The 23,597-nt window shown below is 37.0% G+C and overlaps 1 protein-coding gene across 1 annotated transcript in view; it reads left to right on the forward strand.

Moving 5' to 3' along the window:
- The window catches only part of BBS9 (Bardet-Biedl syndrome 9), a gene marked incomplete at both ends in the record, with an annotated part of 174,741 nt that overhangs the window by 144,562 nt on the left and 6,582 nt on the right, over positions 1-23,597 (forward strand). The window contains one exon of the mRNA XM_084260646.1: positions 897-1,119. Within this exon, the coding sequence (XP_084116772.1) occupies positions 897-1,119 (223 nt within the window). The remainder of the gene's footprint in view (positions 1-896; positions 1,120-23,597) is intronic.

Raw genomic sequence — 23,597 nt, forward strand, 5'->3', positions numbered from 1 at the left:
CAGTAGAATCCAACAGGGTTTACACCGTCATTCTTGAAAATTGGGACGAGTGATGTTACACTGGTTGTGGAAATTTGGATAAGTAGCTGATATTGCTGTTCAGATGAGTGTTTTCAGTCAAGTAGAATGAGTCATGAGAAGGAGCATAAAAACAGTAGATCCTGGGGTTCTGTTAACTACAGCTGGATATGTGAGTTTTCTTTTTGTTCTGCCTGAATGATTGCCATGTAAAGAGCTACCTTGGTGTTACCTTCTGCTGTTAGCTCAGCAGCAGATGGAGCTGGGTCATTCCAAACTGTAGCCTCCAAACTTCTAAAGTCATTAAAGATTACTGTCAAAGCAAGTCCCAACCAATCAGGAGTGACACTAATACTGCAGTGATTGAGTGTTACTTCCCTGCATATATAGGCAGTGCATATATAAAACTTCCTTACAGGTAGCTGAATGCAAAGAGGTGTTATGAACCTGGAAGTTAGCAGACCATGATGTTTGCATTTACAGCTCAATTCTGTTCTTAATTCTAAATGTTGCATCCAGGGACTTCAGCTGTTAATACAACTACTGAAGTGAACTGTGATGTCACTGTCCATTATTATCATTATTACTATTATAAATTATTATTGAAACTACTACTGTTGTTATTGAAGCTGTTTTTTTTTTTTTTTTCTGTGAATACTGTGGGAAGTATGTGGGGTTTTTTCCAGGCTTACTGGGGAAGTTTTTGCTTGTGCAAGCTGAAGAACTGGTTGTTCATGACCCTCATTAACTCCCAAATTATATTTTATGTTTCAGTATAATTTGAAATTCTTAGTCTTTGATATGTTACTTTATTTTTAATATGCTACATCACATTACAGGTCACCTAACTTCATTTAATTTCCTTTTCTTTAATCCAGGGATGGGAAGAAACTGTGGATGCTGCCATTTCTTACTTGTTAAGAACTTGTTTGTCCAAGAGCTCTAAGGAACAGGCTCTGACTCTGAGCAACCAGTTGTGTGTGCCCAAAGACACTAGCAGACTGAAGAAGAACATCACCATCTTCTGTGACAGATTGGCCAAAGGTGGTCGCCTTTCCTTCAGTACAGACTCAGCCACTCAACAACCTGCTGTCATGCCAGGTAAGGTGTGAAGCGTGTGTTCGTCATTCAAAATGCTTATTTCTATATTAAAATTTAAAAATATGCACTTTGACTGTGTTAGCAGTTTGGTTTTCATTGGTTGTATAAATCAAACACTGGCTGTATTACTGACCAGGAGAATGAGTTAGGTAATAAGAATTTTAAATCAAAGTTTTATCTCAGTTTGATCACTTATTGCTGTCCTTACAGCATATGCACAGTACTGCAGCAAATGAACCCCAGATGGTCATCTGTATACTCAAGTGCCTTATCACTTGATTCTTTGCACTTTTTTGATTTAATGCATACATATGTGTGTTTATAATGTATGATGAGAAGTGAGGAGTAAAAAGTCCTACTGTCTTGGTGGAGAGATGATTAAGTTTGTGTTACTGGCTTTGTGACATATGCATATGACTAATTATGAAGTAGTGATAATCCAGATCAAAAAATGTGCAACTAGTTGACTGGGTGATATCTCACAGAAAGCATGAAATTAAAAATGAAAGTAATTTATGTAGGTGTTGAGTAATATTTCTTCAGGTAGAAAAGGAATGTAGAGAAGATTTCAGTCGGTGTTGCACAATGATTTAAATGGATGTCATGGAATGATAACTTTTTAAAAGAAACTTGATTAATGTCCTTTCCTATATTTCTGCTTTTTAGTAATAGTGGGAGGAAATCTACACCCTTTCTGGAGGGGCTGAAGGCATCTTTGTACAGTTGCAAGACATTTCCTTCTTTTTTTTTTTTTTTTGTCTAGTGAGCTAGGCAGACTCTTAATAAATGTCAGATATGCCTGCAGACTTCGAAACAGTTTTTCCTAGCTTCCTGCTCTGGGTTTGGGTTGGATGTTCATTCAGCTTCATAGTCTCGCAGACCACATAATGACCATGGTCTTTGGCCTCAATGATCTCCTTCACCTACAGCAGTCTTCACAACTGTAGGGAAAAGTATTTATCGCATACATGCTTTGTGCAGAAAACTGGGAGTGTATTTTGTTGTCGTGGGTATTGCCTTTGATCAAGTTTGGGGTTGTGTTAGGGCACTGTCTTGTTTTTTCTATATTTTATTTTCTTCCATTACAAAAAATTATTCCTGTTAATTTGAATGACCTGAGCCATGTTTCAGCAATTCAGAAATCCTTGCTATTACTGTTTATGGCCCTCTGCATATGCCACTTTAAAACAGCTGCAGACAGTGCAATGGTAGAAACTATATATATAGTTTTTCTGTAGAGTTACACTATGCCCAAATGTAGATCTGGACTGATAATCGTGTCAAAGGAAGTGAGCCAGGAAGTGTTGAAATTAGTTTTCCAAATTTTTGTTAGCGTTTCTTTGCAAGACTAAAATAGCTGCTAAGGTTATTTCAGTTGTTGAACTTTGAAAAGATTATATAGGCATTTTTTTCCTTATAAGAATTTTGAATAGGTATAAATAGTTAGAGTTCATCTTCCTCCTAAGCTAATAAGGTGAGTTGATTTAGTGAGGAAATTGACTTCTGCCTGTTCAATCGACTAATTATTGATATAAGGTGACTTCAATTTGGTCATGATTAATTCTTTTGGGAGAAGACTAAAATTTTAATATTGTATACAAATTAGAGGAAATCTTGCTCTTGATGAAGGGCCTTGGGAATGTGGCCTGGTCATGATCTCCAAGTTGCCCATATGAAGACTAAAATTAAAAAGAAATGTTAAAATGACTTTTTCCTAAAATAGGAGAACAAAATACCATGAAGAAGGCATGAATGACATGCCAGATTAGTTTTTACCATTGTGGTACAGGTAGGCAATTATAATCACTGTCAAGTAAAAATAGTATAAGAAAGAAGGACATTTCAAGCAAAGTGTAAGATATTTGACTGTGGCCTGTTAGCCATGTGTTGATGATATATGGGACCACAAATATGGTTTCATATAAATAGTGAAAAATTAAATCCCAGAATCATAGAATGGTTTGGGTTGGAAGGGACCGTAAAGATCATCAAGTTCCAACACCCTTGCAATGGCAGGGACACCTCTCACTAGACCAGGCTGTTCAAGATCCCATCCAATCCGACCTTGAACGCCTTGAGGGAGGGCACATCCACCACCTCCCTGGGCAATCTGCTCCAGGGTCTCATCACCCTTGTAGTGGAGAATTTTTTTCCTAATACGCGATCTTAATCTACCCTGTCCATTTTAAAACCATCACCCCTCATTTTATCACTACACACCTGTCTGTCTAAAAAGTCCCTCCTCAGCTTCCTTGTAGGCACCCTTCAGGTACTGGAAAGGCACTATAAGATCTCCCTGGAGCCTACTTTCCTCCAGGCTGTCTTCATAGGAGAAGTGCTCCAGCCCTCTGGTCATCTTTGCGGTCCTCCTCTGAACCCATTCCAACAATTCCATGTTGCCCTTATGTTGGGGACTGCAGAACTGGACACAGTATTTGAGGTGGGTTCTCGCAAGAGTGGAGGACAGGGGCAGAATTACCTTCCTTGACCTATTGGCCATGCTCCTTTTGATGCAGCCCAGCATATGGTTGGCCTTCTGAGCTGTGAGTGCGCAATACCTGTAAAGGAGCTGTTTGAGACCTGGTGTAGCCAAATCCCACCCAAGATAAATTGTTTTAACTGTACTTGAAACACCCTTTGGCCATGATTTACATTAAAAATAATTAAAATCTGTAATCCAAATGCAGATTTCATAATAAATCATTTTACTTTAAAGACTGCTGACTCTAGTCCTTCTGCATATCAAATCACCCAATTAAGAATCAAAATTATGACCTAATTAGGCTAACGCCTCAGAATGCCACAAGAAGGTATCATTTAAATAAATTATAAAACCTAATGCAACTTTTGTATTTTCACTAGAAGTTCAGCCTGAAGCCTCCATAACACAGTATTTACGTTTATGCATGTGCACATTAACTGTTGAGAGAATATGGGGTTTGGAAAAATATGGAAGAGCTTAGAAATCAGAATTTTCATCTTCATTTACAGGACATGTTCATTAGAGAGAAATACTCCTGCCAAATTATGCTTAGAATAGCATAGCATTTAAGTAATTACTCTTTAGTAGGACGTGACTTCTATCATCTGTGTGGTGCAGAACGGATTTGAACTAACTGTTCCTGCCTGATATACTCATCCTCTAGTAGCAGTTGGAGCACTTCGGTTGTGTTTCTGAGATTCATCTGCTCAGCTAGATTCACCTGCTCAAGACCACTCCTCAGTGTGAAAGCAGTGCAATTATTTGGGATAATAAAAAAAATTGCCACTGTCTTGGTTCTAACTAAAAACACCTCTTCACACTCTGCGGGGAAGAAATGGAAAATGATGTTTTACAAAGGGAAAACAGTACATGGAATAACTAGAATGCTGTTGAGTAAAAAGTTCTTCAGTAATGCCTATGAAATAGAGGAACTCCTGCTGGTCCTTAAAGGAGGGAACAGGAGTAGGGAAGAATGTGGTAGAACTGTACGTGGAGAAGGTGATGCTGAGAATTGAATTTATATCTGAGGATTTATGGTTGAATATTGGTGTGAATTTAGAGGAAAGGTCTTTGATATGTTTAAGCTCTAAGACTAATTATTTGGTAGTCTACCTGTCGTTACCTTCAGGATCTTATTCAATTCCACTTTTTCTAAACCTCATTCTTTTTCTTAATGGTGGAAACTCCTTTTTCTATAGCAACCACGTTTTAAAAAATTGTTTAAAAGTGCCTAGGATTGTTCTGGCATTGCAACAGTATAACAGTAAGCTGGATTTCTAGAAGGTATGTTTAATACGTTCAAGATAGTGTACCCAGAATTCTAGAAAAATTGCCTGAAGCCACATTGAAAAGCTAATTAAGTGTGCAAGTATTTGAAAGATGCCTTCAGAAAGTAGTTATCAATATTTGTAGTTAATCTAAGACTACATGGTAGAGGTATGCCATGGTCACTGCTGGGTCTGGTTTTGTTCATTATTTTCTTTAAGGGCTTTCAGCAATGGAACATAGAACATAAGTGTTAAAATTGTGGTTTTGCAACAAGCTATCAATAATTTCAAGTGCATTGAAAGAGCAATAACTCTGATCCTCATAAAATAGAGGAAGGACCTGAAGTCAGTAAGTTGGGGTAAGTGCAAAGGACTCTGACAAATAAGAATAAGACAAACTAAAAATTGAGAAATAATTTCTTAAGCACTGTTGCTGTAGGAGAGACTCCTGGGGGTTATAGCGGACCAGCAACTGAATAAAAATCATCAGTATGATCCTGCTAAAAGTGAATTCCAACATTGCAGTGTAGTCATATGAGTTTAAAATGGAGATTTCTTTTTTTCTTTTCTTCATGAGAGAGACTTGGTTGAAATTACAGAGAAACACTGTTAATGGCAAATTTAGAGAAATTCAGAGAAGAGCTCAGAAAATAGAGATTGCTGAAACCATTTTGCTTTTTTTTTTTTTTTTCTTCTTTTGAGGGAAAAAGAAAGAGAATGTTGAGGCAGGACATGATATCTTTCCAGTATGTAACGTGTCCTTGTAAGAATGATTAAAAGTTAATTGGAGTCATTGGTTAAATATGGTTTTAACTGTAAGCCACATCAGGCCATATCATGTGCTGTGTTGCCTTTGGCAATGCATAAACGGTTGGATGGGAGGAACGGTGAGGGGCTTAGGGAATGATGCCAACCCAAAGTGTGGGTCAGTGCCAGGGAAGTGTAGGGGAAAGGTGCTGTAGACCACACAGGTTGTCATGTATTGAGCTTAATGAGTGTGAGAATTTATAGCATAAATCCTGATTACCTGCAGTGAATTAATTCTGTAACTTTTAAAGGTTTCTTATAATACCTGTGTATTTTTCAGGATTGCTTTGAAAGACTTCATTAGTCTCAGATGTGGCTGTTTGGGCTGTTTCGGTGTCAGTCTGATTGATCAGAGCTCTATTTGCAGTATTGTTTGACCTGTGTTTTGGGCATCTCAGCTGCTTTTTTGGTTAGAATGTGACCCTGCTTTTCCTGTAGTAATTCCTGGTGTGCAAATGGTACCTGTCTTGGTTGAATGCTTTGAACCAGCAAGGATTTTTATTTTTATGTAAGGACTTCTATTTTCATTTGAGCCATCCTTTTTCTTCTACTTCTTTATTTTTTTTACTGGACTTCAATAATTTTATTTTCTCTGTTTGTTTGCTTAGGAGATCTTTATATTGTGCTTTTGCATGATGTACTTCACATAGTTGAACATAACTGGAGCAATAGAGGAACTGTTGTTCAACATGAGAATCAGTAACTGGGTTCTGCATTACTGAAATCACTGAAAAAAATCCCAAAGGCTGTTTTCTCCTCAGGTGAACTGACTTTTCAGAACTAAAATTCTAAGGAAAAGAAGGAATATTTTTGCATCCAGGAAATTGGTTTTGCAAATAGCTTTGTGTCAGTGTAATATTTAAGATTTATATTTTATAAAGATAGAGCTAGAAGTCAAGCTGTTTATCTAGTGTTCTCTGCTGTGTTGCAGTGGGGTTTATGTATCCAAAGCATTAGTGACAAAATTTAAACTCTTAAATGCCTTAGGCAAGGTTGAACAATATCTCTTGATAGCTTATATGCTAGTTTAATGTCCTTATAGGAAAGCTTTCCTAATATTTGACATATGTTGTCTGTCTTGCAAATCAAACTGGTTTCTTGTGAATACTGAAGATGGAAGTGGCAATTAATGATGCTCATCACATTTAAAGCTTTAGAAGTTTTTTAGTACGTTGCTTCACTAATGTTTTATACTAATTGTAACTAAATTATAGCAGTCTTTTTTTATGATAATTTTCAATTCTTACTTTTTTCTTTTCCCAGAAAAGATTGGCTTTCCTTTTGTCTATGGCAGAGAGTATACCCTGCTAGACTCTGCTCCATCTTAGACTGCAGAAGCTTTCCTACACATTTGTTCCCTAAACAGATGTTTTCCATTCTGTATTTATACATATGCTGTTACTTTCCTGAGAATGGTAGTATATACTTAACTTGACACTTTGTCTTAATAGCTTTTTAATTTATCAAGTTGATAATAATTCTTTCTATAATCGTGATTAATTCAGATTATAAATGGATAAATACTAACTATAAATATTATGTTCTTTAACATATTAAATATTGATATGCATCCAGAGTATATTCAAAGTCATGCTTTGGAAAACAAAGCTGGTTTTAGTAGGTGTATGTTTTTTTTTTTCTTTCATAAGCTTTTGAAAGCTTCTCTTCAACATCCTGTGGAGATATCTGTGAATGAGTATTGCCCATTTTGAAGCTGTGTTCTTAGTTGGAAAACTGGGATGCAACAGAATGTGTCATATTCCTTAAGGAACTCTCTGTTTACGTGCAACTAAACTTGAGGAGAATGTCAGAACTAATTGGAAAAACATGTGGATTTGAGTTCCTGGAAGAGCAATATTCATTTATATATATATATATATATATATATATGACAAACATTGTTACAAAGTCCTTAGTGTATGGGAATTGTACTGTGAAGAAAGACTAGTAATTGTTTGATCTGATAAAAAAATAGGAATTTTGCTGTAGCAAACTCCTCTCCAGTTAGTTATCAATACTTCGTTGGTCGTTAGGGAAATGGAACAAGCAGTATAAATTGGGTATTCTCAATCTTCATGGTGTGGACTTGAACACAGAATGTCTTGCAAAATCTAGTGCTGCCATTTGTACTCACACACATTCTAGTCTCCCCTTTGTCATGGCAATGTTATTTTAGCAGCAACTACTCACGTAGTTTAAAATTATTCAAAAGTAAAGTAGCAGACTGAAGAGGAAACAGAAACAAGTGCCAGGGACTTTTCAAATCCTTAAAACAATTTTAGATCCTCTAAGATTTTTTTTTCAATTTTATTTTGCATATGTTGGGTATTCGTAAAGCTTTTAAACAATGCTTATTAAGCCTATGTATTTTATTCACAAAGCTTTCTGCAAGTACTTGGAGGTTTTTATACCCCTGAAAATTAGATGGAACTGGTAGCACACTGAGGTCCATGGAAACTGTTGTTGACTGAATTACATTCAGCATTTTACCTATCTTTTTAAGTGTTTCTCACCTGTTTCCACTATTACATGACACTAAACTATTTGCAGAAGTGTCTAAAGGACACTGGTAGGTATTCGTCATCTCAGGAGTATAAACCTTAAGAAAAGTGTCTATTTCTCATTGAAAATCAGTTTGCTGAGGACTTCATTGTTTAAATGTACCCAGAGGCTTTTAAAGCACATTTGTAAAACCCTGCATGCCAATTCATTCCTATGGATTTTTTGGCTCAGGTCCTTCAATATGAAATTAACATTAACTCACTTTAACTGTTGCAATGAAAACTCTAACTCATCTATTCTGGCTTCCTTAATCATATAGGTTGATCGGTAAAGTAACTTGAAAGACTGACTCCCCTGGAAGTGGGTTATTTACTGAGAATGATAAAGGTGGGGTTTTTTCATGTATGAGATCATATAAAAAAGTCTAAACTCTGTACTTAAACAGAAAGAAAAGACTTTTCTTATGTTTGCTGTCAAAATTTAATATCTATATGAAGTATGGGTTTGTATCACTAAAGTATCATATTCATAGCCTTCATTTTCTTAGGTGCTCAAACCTTACATATTTGTCTGAATCAAAAGTTGTTTCTTTTGCTTTTTAACAAGTATGTTTTTTCTCTCTTGCCTGTAGAAGCTGGGGTTCCCATACCCAGATAAAGGTTTCTCTGTCGGAAGTTGTGTACTACTTAGATATATTTTGGTTCTAATACATAATCATTGTGTCAGTGTGGTTTCTTTTTTTTTTCAAACTTCCCATACTTTTCTCATTACCTTAACACAAAACCCCCCATGTTTGCTATTGTGTACTATATATATTCTCTATGCATTTCTCCCTTCTAGTAAGGTTAACACTATGGCTCTGCTGTGTTTGGTTTTCTCTATTTTCCCTCAATATTTTTGGCACTTCTTCTCTCTATGTTAAGCTTCACTGTTTTCCTTCTCCATACTGTGCCCTTTGGTGTCTATGCAGCTATATACCCAGTTCCTTCACTGTGATAGCTGGAGCAAGTAACTCTACCGCAGGAGTACTGCAAGGGTAGAAAGACCCTTCTCCTACTCAGCTGTCAGTCTGGGTGGCCCAGAGCAGAAAAGTCCTGTGGCACTACTCTGAATCTATCAGGCAGTGAGATTTTAGCAAGGTTTGACAAAGACGTAACAGAGACTAAATCCAAAACCAGGGTGATCAGTGTATACTTCTGCATCCAATTTGTGCAGCTCTGCACGGCTGAGCTGTTGAGGCATTTTAAGCATATCTTTCTTCTCTCCATCTAATTGCAGATAATAATCACATAAGAATGATAATAAGAACAAAGGAGTTGACATAACTCTTACAGCCCCTGGCATCAGCGCTCACTTCTGTTACATTGTGTCATGCCAGCTAATAATGAGACATGATATGGTATATTATGGAACATGATACAGTGGTACAATTTTAATGTAATTTCTAGTTCTCGGTGTTTAAAATATTTTTCCAGAAATTTATTGGCTTCTCATGATGAACAGTTTTATCTTAATAGAAAAAGACTAGAAATAAGCAAACAGGAATATTTTAAGCATTTTAAGCTAATTATTTGAGTTCTATTTTTGAGACTAAAATATGTCCCTTGCCCCATAAAGCTGCTTTATTGAAAAGAAAGGGGAGTAGCAAATCATTAGGGAGAATTTTGGGAGTGCTTACAGCAACAAGATTTTGTGGTTGCTCAAGAAAAGCCTTAGAGCAGCTTGGTGGAGCCAGAAACATTGATTGTTTGGCTCTCTGATGCGAATCTTTACTCCTTAACTTCTTTCCATTGTAACTTTCTTTATGCTTTAAATCTTTCATTTCCATTGTCTTAGTAACTTTATTTTTTTAGTAATTTATTTCTGTGGAAAGGAGAATTGAACTATAGAGGAGTTGAGTGGCTTTCCCAAGGTCATACCATGACCCAATAACACCTTTGTATAAATAGAATTCAAATATGAGTTGCAGTCTAGCATCACAGCTCCTATGCACACTTGTTTTTAGCTGTGTTACCTTCAACCTGTGTTTTAACAGTTAATAAATTGTGATGAGTCCTTTTGCTTTGGCAGCCTGTTCTTATGTCATTCTACGTGATTCAGATGCTACGTGATTCAGATGACCACACTTAAAAATGGAAATCTGAGTATCAGACGTAGGAAGAGAGTGAAGAAGAATGTCTGAGGTGGGCTTTGATTTTGGTGAATTGAGTCCAATTTCATCACCCTGCTGGACTCAAATGATAGTTGCCCAAGTGGTTAGTTTTTAGGGATGACATAAACAATGGTAAAGTAATGAAATTTATTTTTTTAATGAAAAGGCATTAAAATAAATTATATCGTTATTTTTAGGACATTCAAGTATTGTGAAAAGGGGCAAAAATAAGATGGAAGAGTAACAAGACACATTTGTGTTCAGAGTTGTGATAAAGGGTTTTCATATGTTGGGAAAATCTCCTCTCTTCAATTGATATTACAGCTGGCAAAAACCGCAGAGCGAAGGAGTGCAAAGGTTAAGAAGACTAAAACAGTAAAGTTTTTTAAAAAAATGAATAATTTAAAGAGGAAAATGTCATGTATAATGAATATAAAAGAAATCCCGCTTGAGATTTGGGATTCATTCATTTGTTGAACTATGAAATTTAGTTGGCAGCATTGCAATTCCAGCTTGCCTCATCTAAGTACAGTTAGGATCAACACATTAGTGCCTTGGTGTGTACAATCCTGTTACTGACTCTTTGCCTTGCAATCCATTAAATTTTAGTATGTCCTACTTAAGTGGTCACAAATGATTCATAATGTTGAGGCAAGCTTTTGATGAAAATAATTGTCAGTTGAAGGAATTTCCCCTAATGATCCTGCTTGTCACTGGGCTTTATTTTCTATATTGTTTGAGTCCTTGAGAGACCACAAGCAGCAATAAACTTCTAAAATCTGCAGTAATAAGCTAATTGTGTGAAACTATGGAAAAAGTGTTGCTAAATGAGAAGGTGGACAGCCTCTGACCTTCCATTCCAGAAGAGTCAATGGTAGCAAGTGAAAAAAGTAAAAATAAAACCTAGAGAGTTATTTTATGAGGCTGTCACAATATAATATCTTTTTAAATAAATAAAACCCATGACAATTAGTTTCATTTAAGGTGTGCTACTAACAAAGTCAGTCTATGTTCAGTCATACTTCCTACGTAATAGGTTTCCTATAGTTGATTTAAGTTTTGTTTTCCTGTGATGCTTCAACAACAACCTGATAAAGGAGTGCCTTTGTGTTTGTATGAACTGTAGGTATATAAAGAGCATACTTAGCTCTGCAGTTTAGATGACATTACTTTTCCCTTACAGTCCTTATCTAGAGAAGACCACTACAAAACTACAGCAATTGACTACTTTCCTAAGTACAGCTGTGGCAAAGCATATCCATCCACAAAAAAAAGGTATTGAGGGGAGAGGTACTACAGAAGGATGAAGGGGGAAGAATGGTGGTGGAAAATAATTTCCAGGTCAACCCTACACCCTAAAATGCTGAGAACAAGTTCTCTGGGAGCCTTCCTTTCCACCCTCCCCCCTCTTTTTTTTTTTTTTTTTTTTTTTTTTTTTAAATACACGTGCGCAGTATTTAAGTTGATTGTAAGTATTTCTTCTAATATGATATATAGCTCAGGTGAGAATACGTCGAGGTTAATGTCTTATTCAGTTTCTTCTCACTGGAAGTAGCATCCTGCAGTCAGCAGAGATCCAACAGTTTACACATCAGGAGATATTGTGGCCATTATTTTAGGTGCCACAACCCATTCGTTTTGCATTTGCTACTTTGTTTTCTGGCACATTTAGGTTGAGTAAACCTGACTCTTCTCTTATGCTGCCATAAATCAGATGTTTCTTAGCTGAAATTTCTAGTGTTACGTTATTCTGAACTGTTCTGAGCAGATGTGCTCAGAATGAGATAGTTATTCACACGATTCTTTTTGTTATCACTGAGTTTGGCGTGCAGCTTTAGAACGGAAACTCTCACTCCATATTTTCTTTGGTCTGTGGATAAAAAAGAAATTTAAAAAAAATCACTTGGGCTATGAAGGTATTCATGTTTTTTTCTCAATATCCAGTTCTTTTTAAAAACGAAGTACAGGTATTTGTGTATGTGGGATGGATTTCATCATTTTTATTATGTAGGCAGTGTAGGTAACATGTAAGAGCCCGTGGAACTCTGTGGTGAATTAACAGTGCAAAACTATATGTATATCACTTACAGAGCATTTGCTCTTCCATATTACCATAAAGAAGTCTAATAAATTTAAACCTAGTGAAAATTTCATATTTTGTACATGCAGAACTGATTTTTCAATTACTTCAGAGTTTTTTAGGGCCTAATCCAAATCCTGATGAAATCTGTGGGAGTTTTTCCATAGACTGCAGTAAGCTTTGGCTCAGACCCGCCGTTTTCAATTTTTCAAATAGATTTGCCAAAAATCTGCAGAGAGCCAGGCGCTTGGAAAGTTTTTACTTGCAAAGTACAGCTGGTTTTGAGTTGTACACAGAAAGGTTCCCAATGCTTTTTTTTAAAAAAAAAAAAAAAAAGCCAACCAAAAACCATCCCAAAACCCCAGTTTTGAAGGCTTTATAACTTTAGCAGTTAAATGAGTGGCTTTAACATCTGAAGCAGAAGTTGCATTGGGTGTAGGTCTAAGCATGTCAAATTCTATACTAGAAGATTATTTTAAAAATATGTAAGTACATGATGACAAAGCTTGAAATGACAATTGTATTTAAAGTTCAGCTAAAATTTTCTTGGTTTGTGAGTTTGAGAACCAGCGATGTTGCCTGTCCTAATAATTCCCCCTCTTCTCTCCCCTCCCAACAGAAAGCTACACTGCAATTAAACAATAATTCCCCAAGGTTAACTGCACCAATTTGAGAGAAAGCTCTTGGACTTCAGGGACCATATTACGCAGCCAGATCCATCTGGCGATGCAGGGAGGTTTTTGCTGCCTCTGGGTAGTTGGATCAGTGAACTTGGCGGTAGATATGATTGGACAGGCTGGGTTTTAGAGAACATGGGGCACAGTCTGTGCCTCAGCAAGCACAGCTCATGCTCTTGCATATCAGCCTGAGATTAAAATTGGTGTTTTTTAAGGAAGCATCTTGCGTTATGGATGTCAGAGGTATAGCATCTCTCTACATTTCCCTCTTTTTTTTTTTTTTTTTTTTTAATTTGTTTTGGGCTATCACTTCTAGCACAAATTGGATGCAGATGTGACTGCAGTAAAGCTCCTCAGTATCATAGAATCACAGAAAGCTTTGGGTTGGAAGGGACCTTTCAGATCATCTAGTTCCAGCCCCTCCTGCCATGGGTAGGGATAGCCTCCACTAGATCAGGCTGCCCAAAGCCTCATCCAACCTGGCCTTGAACACTGCCATGGAGGGGGCAGCCACAGCTTTTCTGGGCAACCTGTGTCAGGGCCTCACCACCCTCATAGGGAACACTTTCTTCCTAATGTCTAATATATATCTACCCTCTTTCAGTTTAAACGCATAATCCCTTGTCCTGTCGCTATACTACCTGATAGAGTCCCTCTCAAGCTTTTCCCCTGTAGGTAGTGGAAGGCTGATACAAGGTCTGCCCTGAGTCTTCTCATGATACCTTGTGAATTTCCTACCCTGTGGTCTTGATCACTTTTTCTTAAGGAGAAAAAGGGGGACATCTTCCTGAATCTGAATGCCTCACATCATAACAAAGTTGTGCATCGTCCTGGTTGATGACAGCTTGGCCATGAGCCAGCAGTGTGCCTCAGTGGCCAAGAGAGCCAATGGGATCCTGGGGTGCATCAGGAGGAGTGTTGCCAGTAGGTCAAAGGAGGTGATCCTCCCCCTCTACTCTACCCTGGTCAGGCCCCACCTGGAGTATTGTGTCCAGTTCTGGACTCCTTGGTATAAAAAGGACAGGGATCTCCTGGAGAGAGTCCAAAGAAGGGCCACAAAGATGATTAGGGGCCTGGAACATCTCCCCTATGAGGATAGGCTGAGTAAGTTGGGACTCTTCAGCCTTGAGAAGAGAAGACTAAGGGGGCACCTAATTAAAGTCTATAATTATCTTAAGCAGGGGATGCAGGGGGAATCAGCCAGCCCCTTTTCAATGGTCTGTGGGGATAGGACAAGGGGCAATGGCTGCAAGTTGGAGCACAGGAAGTTCCGCACCAACATGCGGAAAAACTTTTTCACAGTGAGGGTGACAGAGCCCTGGGACAGGCTGCCCAGGGAAGTGGTGGAGTCTCCTTCACTGGAGATACTCAAGACCCGTCTGGATGCCTATCTGTGCAGTATGAGCTGGGGAGCTGCTTTGGCAGGGGGGTTGGACCCGATGATCTCTCGAGGTTCCTTCCAACCCCTACAATTCTATGATTCTATGATCATCGGTACTGAACTGAAAGGGGTTGTTTTCTAATTTTTAAAGAACAGGAGTGTTTTGGAAGAGCAGACGTGTTTATGACTGTTCTAATTTCTGTGAGCAGTCAGGTGTTACTCTACTCATTAATCTGGTATGGATATTTCAGCTAGTGTTCATATGGTAGAAGGACCATAAACTCATGTTTCCCTTGCCCTTGTGTTTATACAGATTCACCCATCTCTAACGTTTTGATCTGGTATTTGAGCTGGAAAATGTAGTGAAGTCAAACGTGAACTGCTTCGTGACACTGACAGATTTGAAAATTCTTTCATTATTTTTTTCCTAATTGTATCATTTGCGGAGCTACAGTGGTGATTAGAAGGGAGGTAAAAGTGAAAAGCTAGATGAACTTGAATCCCAACCGTTTTGTTTTCATTTACACTTTAAGGCAAATATGTAGCTCACGTTCCGCTAACTAGAATGTTACTAAAGCAGTGTTAAAAGATAGTGTCTAGTTAACTAAATAATGCCAAAGTGCTTTCTTGTAGGAATATAAAAACTTCAGCAAATTGGTAAAAACTTCAGGCTTGAAGTGTTTCATGTGACTAACATGATAGGCTGCATATCTGTTGCGTGTTTGCAGTGTGTTGTAAGTGCAAATACCACAGCAGGGTGCGTTGCCAATAGCTTGCTCTCTTTTGATGAAAGATGCACTTTATTACTTCTGACCTTAACCAAAGCTTGACTGTTATTCCACTTGAAGAAAACTAGTTAACTGTAAATTAGAGATATCACTGAAAGGGGGATTACTTCAAAGTTGGGGTATGATTAGGGGGATGTTCCACTGTATTAATCGAGTTTCAATTTTAATGACCTACTGTCTTCTATGTAACAATAAGCAGCTGTGCCACACTGTGTCTTTCAAAGAACATCTACTCAGCCTTTAAATTTACCATTAGAGATCAAAGAGAAGGTCTGATGTATATGGATGATGAAGGATGCCTCAATTCAAGTGGATGGCTGAACAGAAATAGTGCAACTAGAGGGTAATAAATATTATGAACAGCCTTTTCCAGTGTAAGTTATGTGGTGCTGAACTATATTAAATTTTATAGCTGCACTGAGAAATCTTTCATGATTATCTTAAAGCTGTATCAGAGTACTGATAAGCATGTGTTTCTTCTAGCACTTTTTTCAAATATACTTTTCAGTCAAAACCAAGGGGTTTTTAAGTAAGGATAATTGCTGGTGACATTCTTGAAAGCAGCTTAGAAATAAATGAGTGCTTGAATTACATATAGGAATTTGTGGAGGATGTTCAGAGTAAAGTCTGGATAAATGATCAGACGGTTTCCTTCCAATCTTAAAATCTATTTAAACAGATATGAATTAGTAATTCTTGATTTTTATCTTCTCTAAAATGGAGATGGTTTTTTGTAACCAGAGTAGTCATTAGCAGTATTAGGTTGCAGTTCAGAGATACTTAAATGAAGTTATAAACTGACATTCTTGTTTGAATCAGGTCATCGATAAAGCAGGCAATAATGTGCCAGGAGTTACGCAGGAGACTAAAGTTACTGGAATAAATTGTGTTAGATATTGTGTCTGATTACATTGTACTGTAGGTTGTTCAGAAGAAGGAAATTCTATGGAGTAATGTAAAGTAGAATCCAGTCAGATATGATGAGGAAATTAAAGAGGTTGAGATTTAGCAAGGGCCATATTCCTTGTTATAGATACGATTTTCCTGTGCTCATGTGGTACTATACTAGAAGTCTTTCTGAAAGCAAGACAGGAACTTATGGTAACTGTGGCAGTAAAAAACTACCGTGTTTCCCTACAAAGGCATTGTATTGTGAGGATTAATACTTCACAAGACTTTCCTAGTCTTAGGAGAACAAATTAACCAATTCTGCTTGATGATTTCATCTAATTAATCAAAGGGAAAAGGCTTGTTGCAACATTTTAGAACGGGTTTCTCAAATGTTTCCAAATAAAAAGTACTGGTACTTGTGTCTGTCTATGTAAAAAAAGTCCTTTATCAGCTTTGCAGCATGTTAAAAACAAAGTTTTCTTCTAGTTTAGTGTAAAATTAGTTCTCATGTAGATAAATTAATTCTCTAGCTATTAAATTGCATATATATATAATGAGATCATTTTGGTTAGATTAGTTACAATGTATATTGTAAATCTTGTGAAGAAATATAAGAGGTGTTTAGTTATACTATTCATGGTGTGTCTACTCTGACTTTTGGTCTGTGCAATGTAGAAGAGACTCCTTCAAGTGTGTACTCCGTGGTTCACTGAAGAATAGGAAATGTTCTGCAACACACCATTGTCAAAACAGGGAAGTACTTAATTTCTTAGTTCAAACCTTTCCTAATGCAAGTATGCCACTTCAGCAGGTATGAACATCAGCGGCTGGTAACGGGTGTTGGGGGAGTGATAGTTACTCATTTGTGACCAGTGGTCAAGTTATGCTAAGGAGAGCTTTGGTACATCTGGCTCTTTGTTAAGATGTTGTAGATGCTGTTTGATTGCATTATATTTTTGGCAAGTCAACAGTTTACCTTGGTAGAATGAAAAAGGAATAGCTGTAGAGATACATAGAATTTAGACTCACCATGGTAGGTTGAAAAAATTCTTGGCAGACACAGCAGTCTGGTTCTTCTGAAGAGCAAAATAATTGTTTTGATAAGCAAGATAAGGGTGAAATCCTGGCCCTGTTGAAGTCGCTGGGAGTTTTACCATTAACTAATTTTAGTCAGGATTTCTCCTGTTTACTTGACAGTACTGTATTTTACTATCTTACTTGTATTTGTGTAGTGGTTGGTAGCCTTCTGACTTAGCGTAACACACGAGAGCAAACTCTGAAGCGGACTTCTTTAAAAGCTACCTTCAGAGTTTGGATTCTCCTCAGGTATGTCTTCAGTGTTTACACAAAAAGCAAGATGTAGAAGATGGCTTTTATTAATTGTGGTTTTGGTGCTAGTAGAAGGAAAATGAAAGCACTGAATTATGTTCTGGGAGGAGAAAAAAATTAGGGGACTCTAAAAAGCCTCATTTTTTTGGTGTAATTTTCCTACAATTACATCAGTGCTGTCCTCTTGATGACAAATACAGAGATAAAAAGTATAAAGTAGTTATGAAAATTACATTGATTCATTTCTGTTTATTTCTGCTGGGCAACAAGTAGGAAACACTCAGCATGTAGTATTAATAGCTGTACCAAACCCTTTGTAAAGGCTGACCTTAGCAACTGTGAACTTGAAATATTATATCTTCCCTACTATCTTTCTAATCAAGAGAAACTAAAGATCGGTAAAGAAATAAAAAACTTTGAATCTACCTTGTTAATTACAATTGTCCATTACATTTAATGCAAGTCACATGCAAAGGAACTAATGATATACTTTATTGCTTAAAGCATAGGCTGTAACATAGGGCCTGATTTGTAACTGGTGCTTAACAAATTCAGCCATTTAGCTGGTGCACAAAAAATACCGCAAGTGTTAGACAGTCCACAGGATAAAATGAACAGTCTGCTTTAAGTAGCATTTCATGTTAGAGAAAGTGCAGATGCTGCTGCAAGATGTATTATATTTCCATAATCAGTGATAGATAACAAGAATTGTTTAACAATCCATATCCTTATGTGTGCACTTAAGCTGTGGGCAGATCGATAAAAAAGCATTAAGCCTGGTGCCAGCTGAAGATATTATACCTGCAGGCTACTTGACTGCATAATGGAAACTAAATCTGGATTTCAGTAACTCTATTTAGGCAAATCATTATCTAGACAGTGTCCTTTCCAATTTCTCTTTCAGTTTTGGGTCGCTTGGAAAAAAGTCAGTCTATACTCAGTCAATGGAGTTGCTCGTAATTTTTCTATATGTGAAGGAAGTATACCTGGTGTCTTAAGAAATGTTGTAGTGCTTCCTAATAATAATAATCACTTTATCTTGTATTTAAAGTTATTCCTGAGTCCACCTGTGAAACAGTGGTTAGTTATACATAGAGGAAAAAAAACCATGAGCATGAAGTGGCTGGTTGATTAAAATAAGCTTTCTTAAGTCTTTAAAATGCTGTAATGTATTGTCATGTACTCATAGAGTATTGAGGGATGTGTTGCATTTTAGATACAGGTCTGATTTCATAAATTTGGGGGGGGGGGGGGGAGAGGGAGGGGGGGGGAAGGAAGTATGCTATCCGGTAGGGAACTATTTGTGAAATATGAAATCATGAACAAAATTTGTCATTTCAGAACAGGTTTGAGTTAAAAACATTTTAAACGTGATCAGGCTGGATTGAATACTCAGTGTGAACTCTCACTCTCAAAGACAGGCTATTACTGCTCAGATGTACTTGGTATTGTAAACATGACCAAATTAACGCAAAGAGACAGAGAACACTTTTTTAAAATCAGTGAAACGTATCCTTGGCCTTTGGTCATTCTGTGTATGAAGTCATTAAGCTCATTTTGGGGGGAGGGGGGTGGAAAGGGTGGTGGGGGGGTGAGGATCCAAGACAGCTTACAGTGTGCTTCAGTCATTTTGAGTAGGCTGAAGAATCAGAATGCCACAGGCGTTCAGTAAGCTTGGCTGTACAACGAATTCTTTATAAGAACACAGACTTTTAATGCAAGGAAATTAAATAGCATGGTATTTACATAGTAGGATTTTTTTTGTAGGGTATGTGGTTTGTGGGTTTTTTGGTGCATGTCTTTTTTAATAGAAATTGTCTCCTGCCAAGTTATTTCTTTTCATGAAGGAATTGAGATCTTACTGAGTTCAGGATGAATTTTGGTGCTGTCAGAGTAAAAACTAATATCAAATAAGACACAATATATAATTGATTACGTATGTGAAATATTTCTGATATCTAAGGATATAAAGAGGATAATATTTGATAGTATTTCTACCAATTTGGCTCTAAAGTATTTAGAATAACTTTAACTATCGTGGACATTGTGGGAACTAATAAATTGCTAATGCTGTTATTGAACCTTTGTTAAAACACATTGTCAAAAGAAGTGAGTATAAAAGATCATAACTTTGGTGGCAGCAGGTTGCAGTTAGGTGATCTTTGTTTTGCCACTCAGATACAGGTATTTGGAGGTAAGTTAGTTTATTTTCAAGTGATGTACAAGTAGACAAGAAAATTAGACATGATCATGCTATGGCTAGAGAGTTCAAGAGGTGAAACTTAAAAAGAACTGGTAAAGCAGGAGTGACAGTGCTGAAGTATAGGAAGAAAAGCAACCATGGTGCTTGTGGTGGTTCGTCCCCATGCAGTGGCTGAGCACCACGAGTTGCATGCTCGCAACTGAAGAGAAACACTGAGCTCTGTAGGTTCGGATAAGGACAATTTACTGACAAAATCACTGTGAAAGGGGAAATATAACAGCCCACAGCAAATTTCACTTACACACCCAGTGATAACTCAGAGTAACTTACTGACTCAACAATAACACAGAGTCCTGCACAACTGGAGGACCAAAGGGAAGCCCTGGCTGCACTCACACTGCCCTGGAGGCACCCAAGAATGCCTATCCTCACCAGCCCCTTTTACATGGGGGAGTGAAGTCAAGGGTGTGGAAAACAGCCCAGGCTGACTCAGCTCACCTGTGCTGACTGCTTGGGGAGCTTAACTCTGGCCTGTCCAGAACCAGGACATATTTTAATCAATAGATTCATAGGAGAAAGTCCACCAAATAATTTAAAGCTTATCCACGTTTGCAAAAACCTAGCTTCATTTGAGAGTGCTTTTAGGCAGTAAAAGTCAATTTCAGCTTTACCTTCTAAACTTAGTATTGCTTATAGCCTAGAAGTAAAGATGCATGTCATATAATGTGTTAGAACCATATAATGTGTTAGGTTGGAAGGGACCTTTAAAGCTCATCTAGTCCAGCTCCTTTGCAGTAAGAACCTTTTCCTAATATCCAGCCTAAATCTCCCCTTTTCTAGTTTAAAACCATTACCCCTCATCCTATTGCTACATGCCCCCGTGAACAGTTCTTCCCCAGCTTTCTTATAGGCGCCTTTCAGATATTGGAAAGCCCCTATAAGTTTACCTCTGGAGCCTTCTCTTCTCAAGGCTGAACAAGTCCAACTCTCTCAGCCTGTCTTCAAAGGAGAGGTTCTTCAGCCCTCTGATCATCTTTGTGGCCCTCCTCCTGACACCCTTCAAAAGGTCTATGTCCTCCTTGTGTTGAGGGCTCCAAAGCTGGACACAGTATTCCAGCTGGGGTCTCACCAGACCACAGCAGAGTAGAAGCTCTAATTACTAACTGGCTTGTTCATGGCTTTCATAAACAAGCCTCGCTTGCTGATAAACCTCACACTAACGTGTCACTGAATTCTCCTTGGAAAAGTAAGGTTAATATCACTCTAAATGAGAAGAAAGTTTTACTGTTTAGAAAATCTAAAATGTTCAATCTCACAATTAAGGAAATGTTGATCTTTCCATACTATGCTATAGGTAAAGTGATGTATTTGAGCCCAATAGAGAGTCAGATGTTTTGTTAATCAAATGTAGAAAGTCTTCTGAAATTCTGTAGTGTAGATGCTCTAGGTAGTAAATACTGAATTCAAATTGTGCGACAAAAATCTGCCTTTAAGTGAGAGGTTCTTATGCTTAAGATCTCCTTTGTGATATCCATTGTGGATCATATGGAGGACATTGAAATTAAGACCTATTCTTTCTGCTGCTATTGGTGTTAGTAAAATTGCACACTAAACATAGTACTAGTGAAATAATGAAATTCTGTGCAGTTTCTAGGTTAAAACTTATTGACTAGGAAGTCCTAAACAGAGGAAAAAAGTATGTCTGCAAAGTAACATGTATTTTTAAATTACAGTTCAGCGCTCATTTCCAAAAAATAAATTGGACTAATTGAACAGCATTATGATACTAAATGGAGCCAGAGTTGCCTTTTATCGGCTCTTCCTAAAAATCGGTCCCAGACCTTTTAATTTCATAAAAGGTTGAGTTAAATTCAATTATTACCTTTTGTTAATTTGGTCAGTGGAATATATAATAAATTATTAAGTGCTAGTGGGATTAAAATAAATATAAGTTATGTATGTTTCATATTACAGTATTGGAGCACAGATAGGTTGTTATCATTCGATTTCATCTTAGTTCCTAGTTCAGTTAATACAAATTATGGTGGCAAAACAAAAGTGAAATTATTTTTTTAGACTAAACATATACAGTGTTATCCAGGTAACATTTGTCCATAACATGTTATGCATGTTATACATGTTATACATGTTATACATGTTATGGACAAATCTGATATTTATATGCAATTGAGAAAGTAGAAATTTACAGTATGTGAAAACAATGTGCTATCTTGCATGTAATTAACAGAGAAGCAAGCATTTACAGCAAAGGCTGCATTTCAAGTGTGGAAGGGAACTTCTGTGTTATAAAAAAGTGAATTTTCTTTCTCTCTAATGATTACTTTGATTCTTAGACTTCTGGTGCCCAAAGGATCTATTTGCTGTTTATCTTGAAAAAGCACCAAGTAGATGTTTGTTGGGTTGATTTAAATAACATTAAAAGAGGAAGTTTGTATCTGTGTTTATTTCATCACTAAGTTGCTCATTTTCAAGTAGTATCTGGAGATACAGAAGAACAGAGGCTGGTTCATTATCCTCTTAAAAATACAATGTCCGATTACTTGTATTAAACTTCACTTGGCATTTTATATTTTATAGTCCAGTGTCTCTCCAAACGTAAACTTAATCAGTTTACTTACCAAATACTTTTGGAAATCAGAATTGTCAGAACTAGAGTTTTTAAGCATTTACAATATCACTGTTGTTCCTTTAATGAAATATTTTCAATGATGCTTTGGTCCCAGAATGTTTGCATATTTTATTTTCATAATAATTATGTGCTACAGCTGGTTAAAGTAGCCAGGTAGCCCATTTTTTGTCTCATGTTTACTTTGAATGGTGTGAAAATATTGTTAGATAAATAGGGAATACTAATTCATTAATGTTCTAATGAGAACTACTCATAATTAGAGAACAGATAATTGGATAATTTCAAAATATGAATAGATAAATCTATATCAGTTTTGTCCTCTATTTTTATCTTCTATTTGGAGGGGGACGAGGGCAGGGGGGAAAGAAGAAAAGTTCCTGGTTTAGAAACTCCATCTCTGTGTTAGATTGAGGTAATTTAGTCCCATTCATAAATACAGATTTTTACCTGCACAGTTTCTGTTCAGTGGTTTTTGCAACTCCCTTGTTCTCTTAGTAGTCAGAAGCCATCTTTCAAATGAAAATTAATTTATGATCAGTTCCTCCTTGTTCTAAGAGTATCTTTTATTTTGCCAGACACTAAGGAGTTCTGGCCTAATTGTACTAGTGGGAAAGATCAGTCTGTTCCTTTTTAGTCCTTTTAGCTAAGCAAGACTGCTCATCTGATCATGTGTCAATAAGGGGATTCCTACACAATTTTAGTAATCTTCAGATGAATTCTTCCAGATTTATTTAATCTGTTCATGCATATGGTAATAAGAGTTGTACACAGTATTCCAGGTGTCTTATTATTACTGCTTTCTTGATCCTCCTGTCGGGTGGATGTCAGGAGCGCATTCACCTTTTTCCTGGTCATCACGTGACCCTTTTTCTTTTAACATCCTGTGATTATTTCTGTGGATTTTGTATCTTCTTTCATTTCCATAACCACACTATTTCTGATAATACCTCTTGTAATACAAAAGCAGCTGCAAAATTTGATCTTGATATTTCTTAGCTAAAACTGGATGTTTTGGGTATTAAACTACTTTATAATTCTTTTCCAAATTGACCAATTTTCTATGCTAGTCTTTCAATAGCCCATCACAATAGTGCTATGAAGTATTACTCTACCACATTAGTTTTTCCTCTCAGAGCAACATACAGGCTTCAATATCTATATTTGAATTCTAGTTACTAGTCCTCTGTCTTCTAGATGTACTAGAGTACATCTCAAATACATTTGATTAAACTCAGTTTCTGATCTGCATTAGGAATAAGCCCTTTGTT

Source organism: Gallinula chloropus, assembly GCF_964237585.1.
Source record: "Gallinula chloropus genome assembly, chromosome: 2".
In the NCBI taxonomy this organism is placed as follows: Eukaryota; Metazoa; Chordata; class Aves; order Gruiformes; family Rallidae; genus Gallinula; species Gallinula chloropus.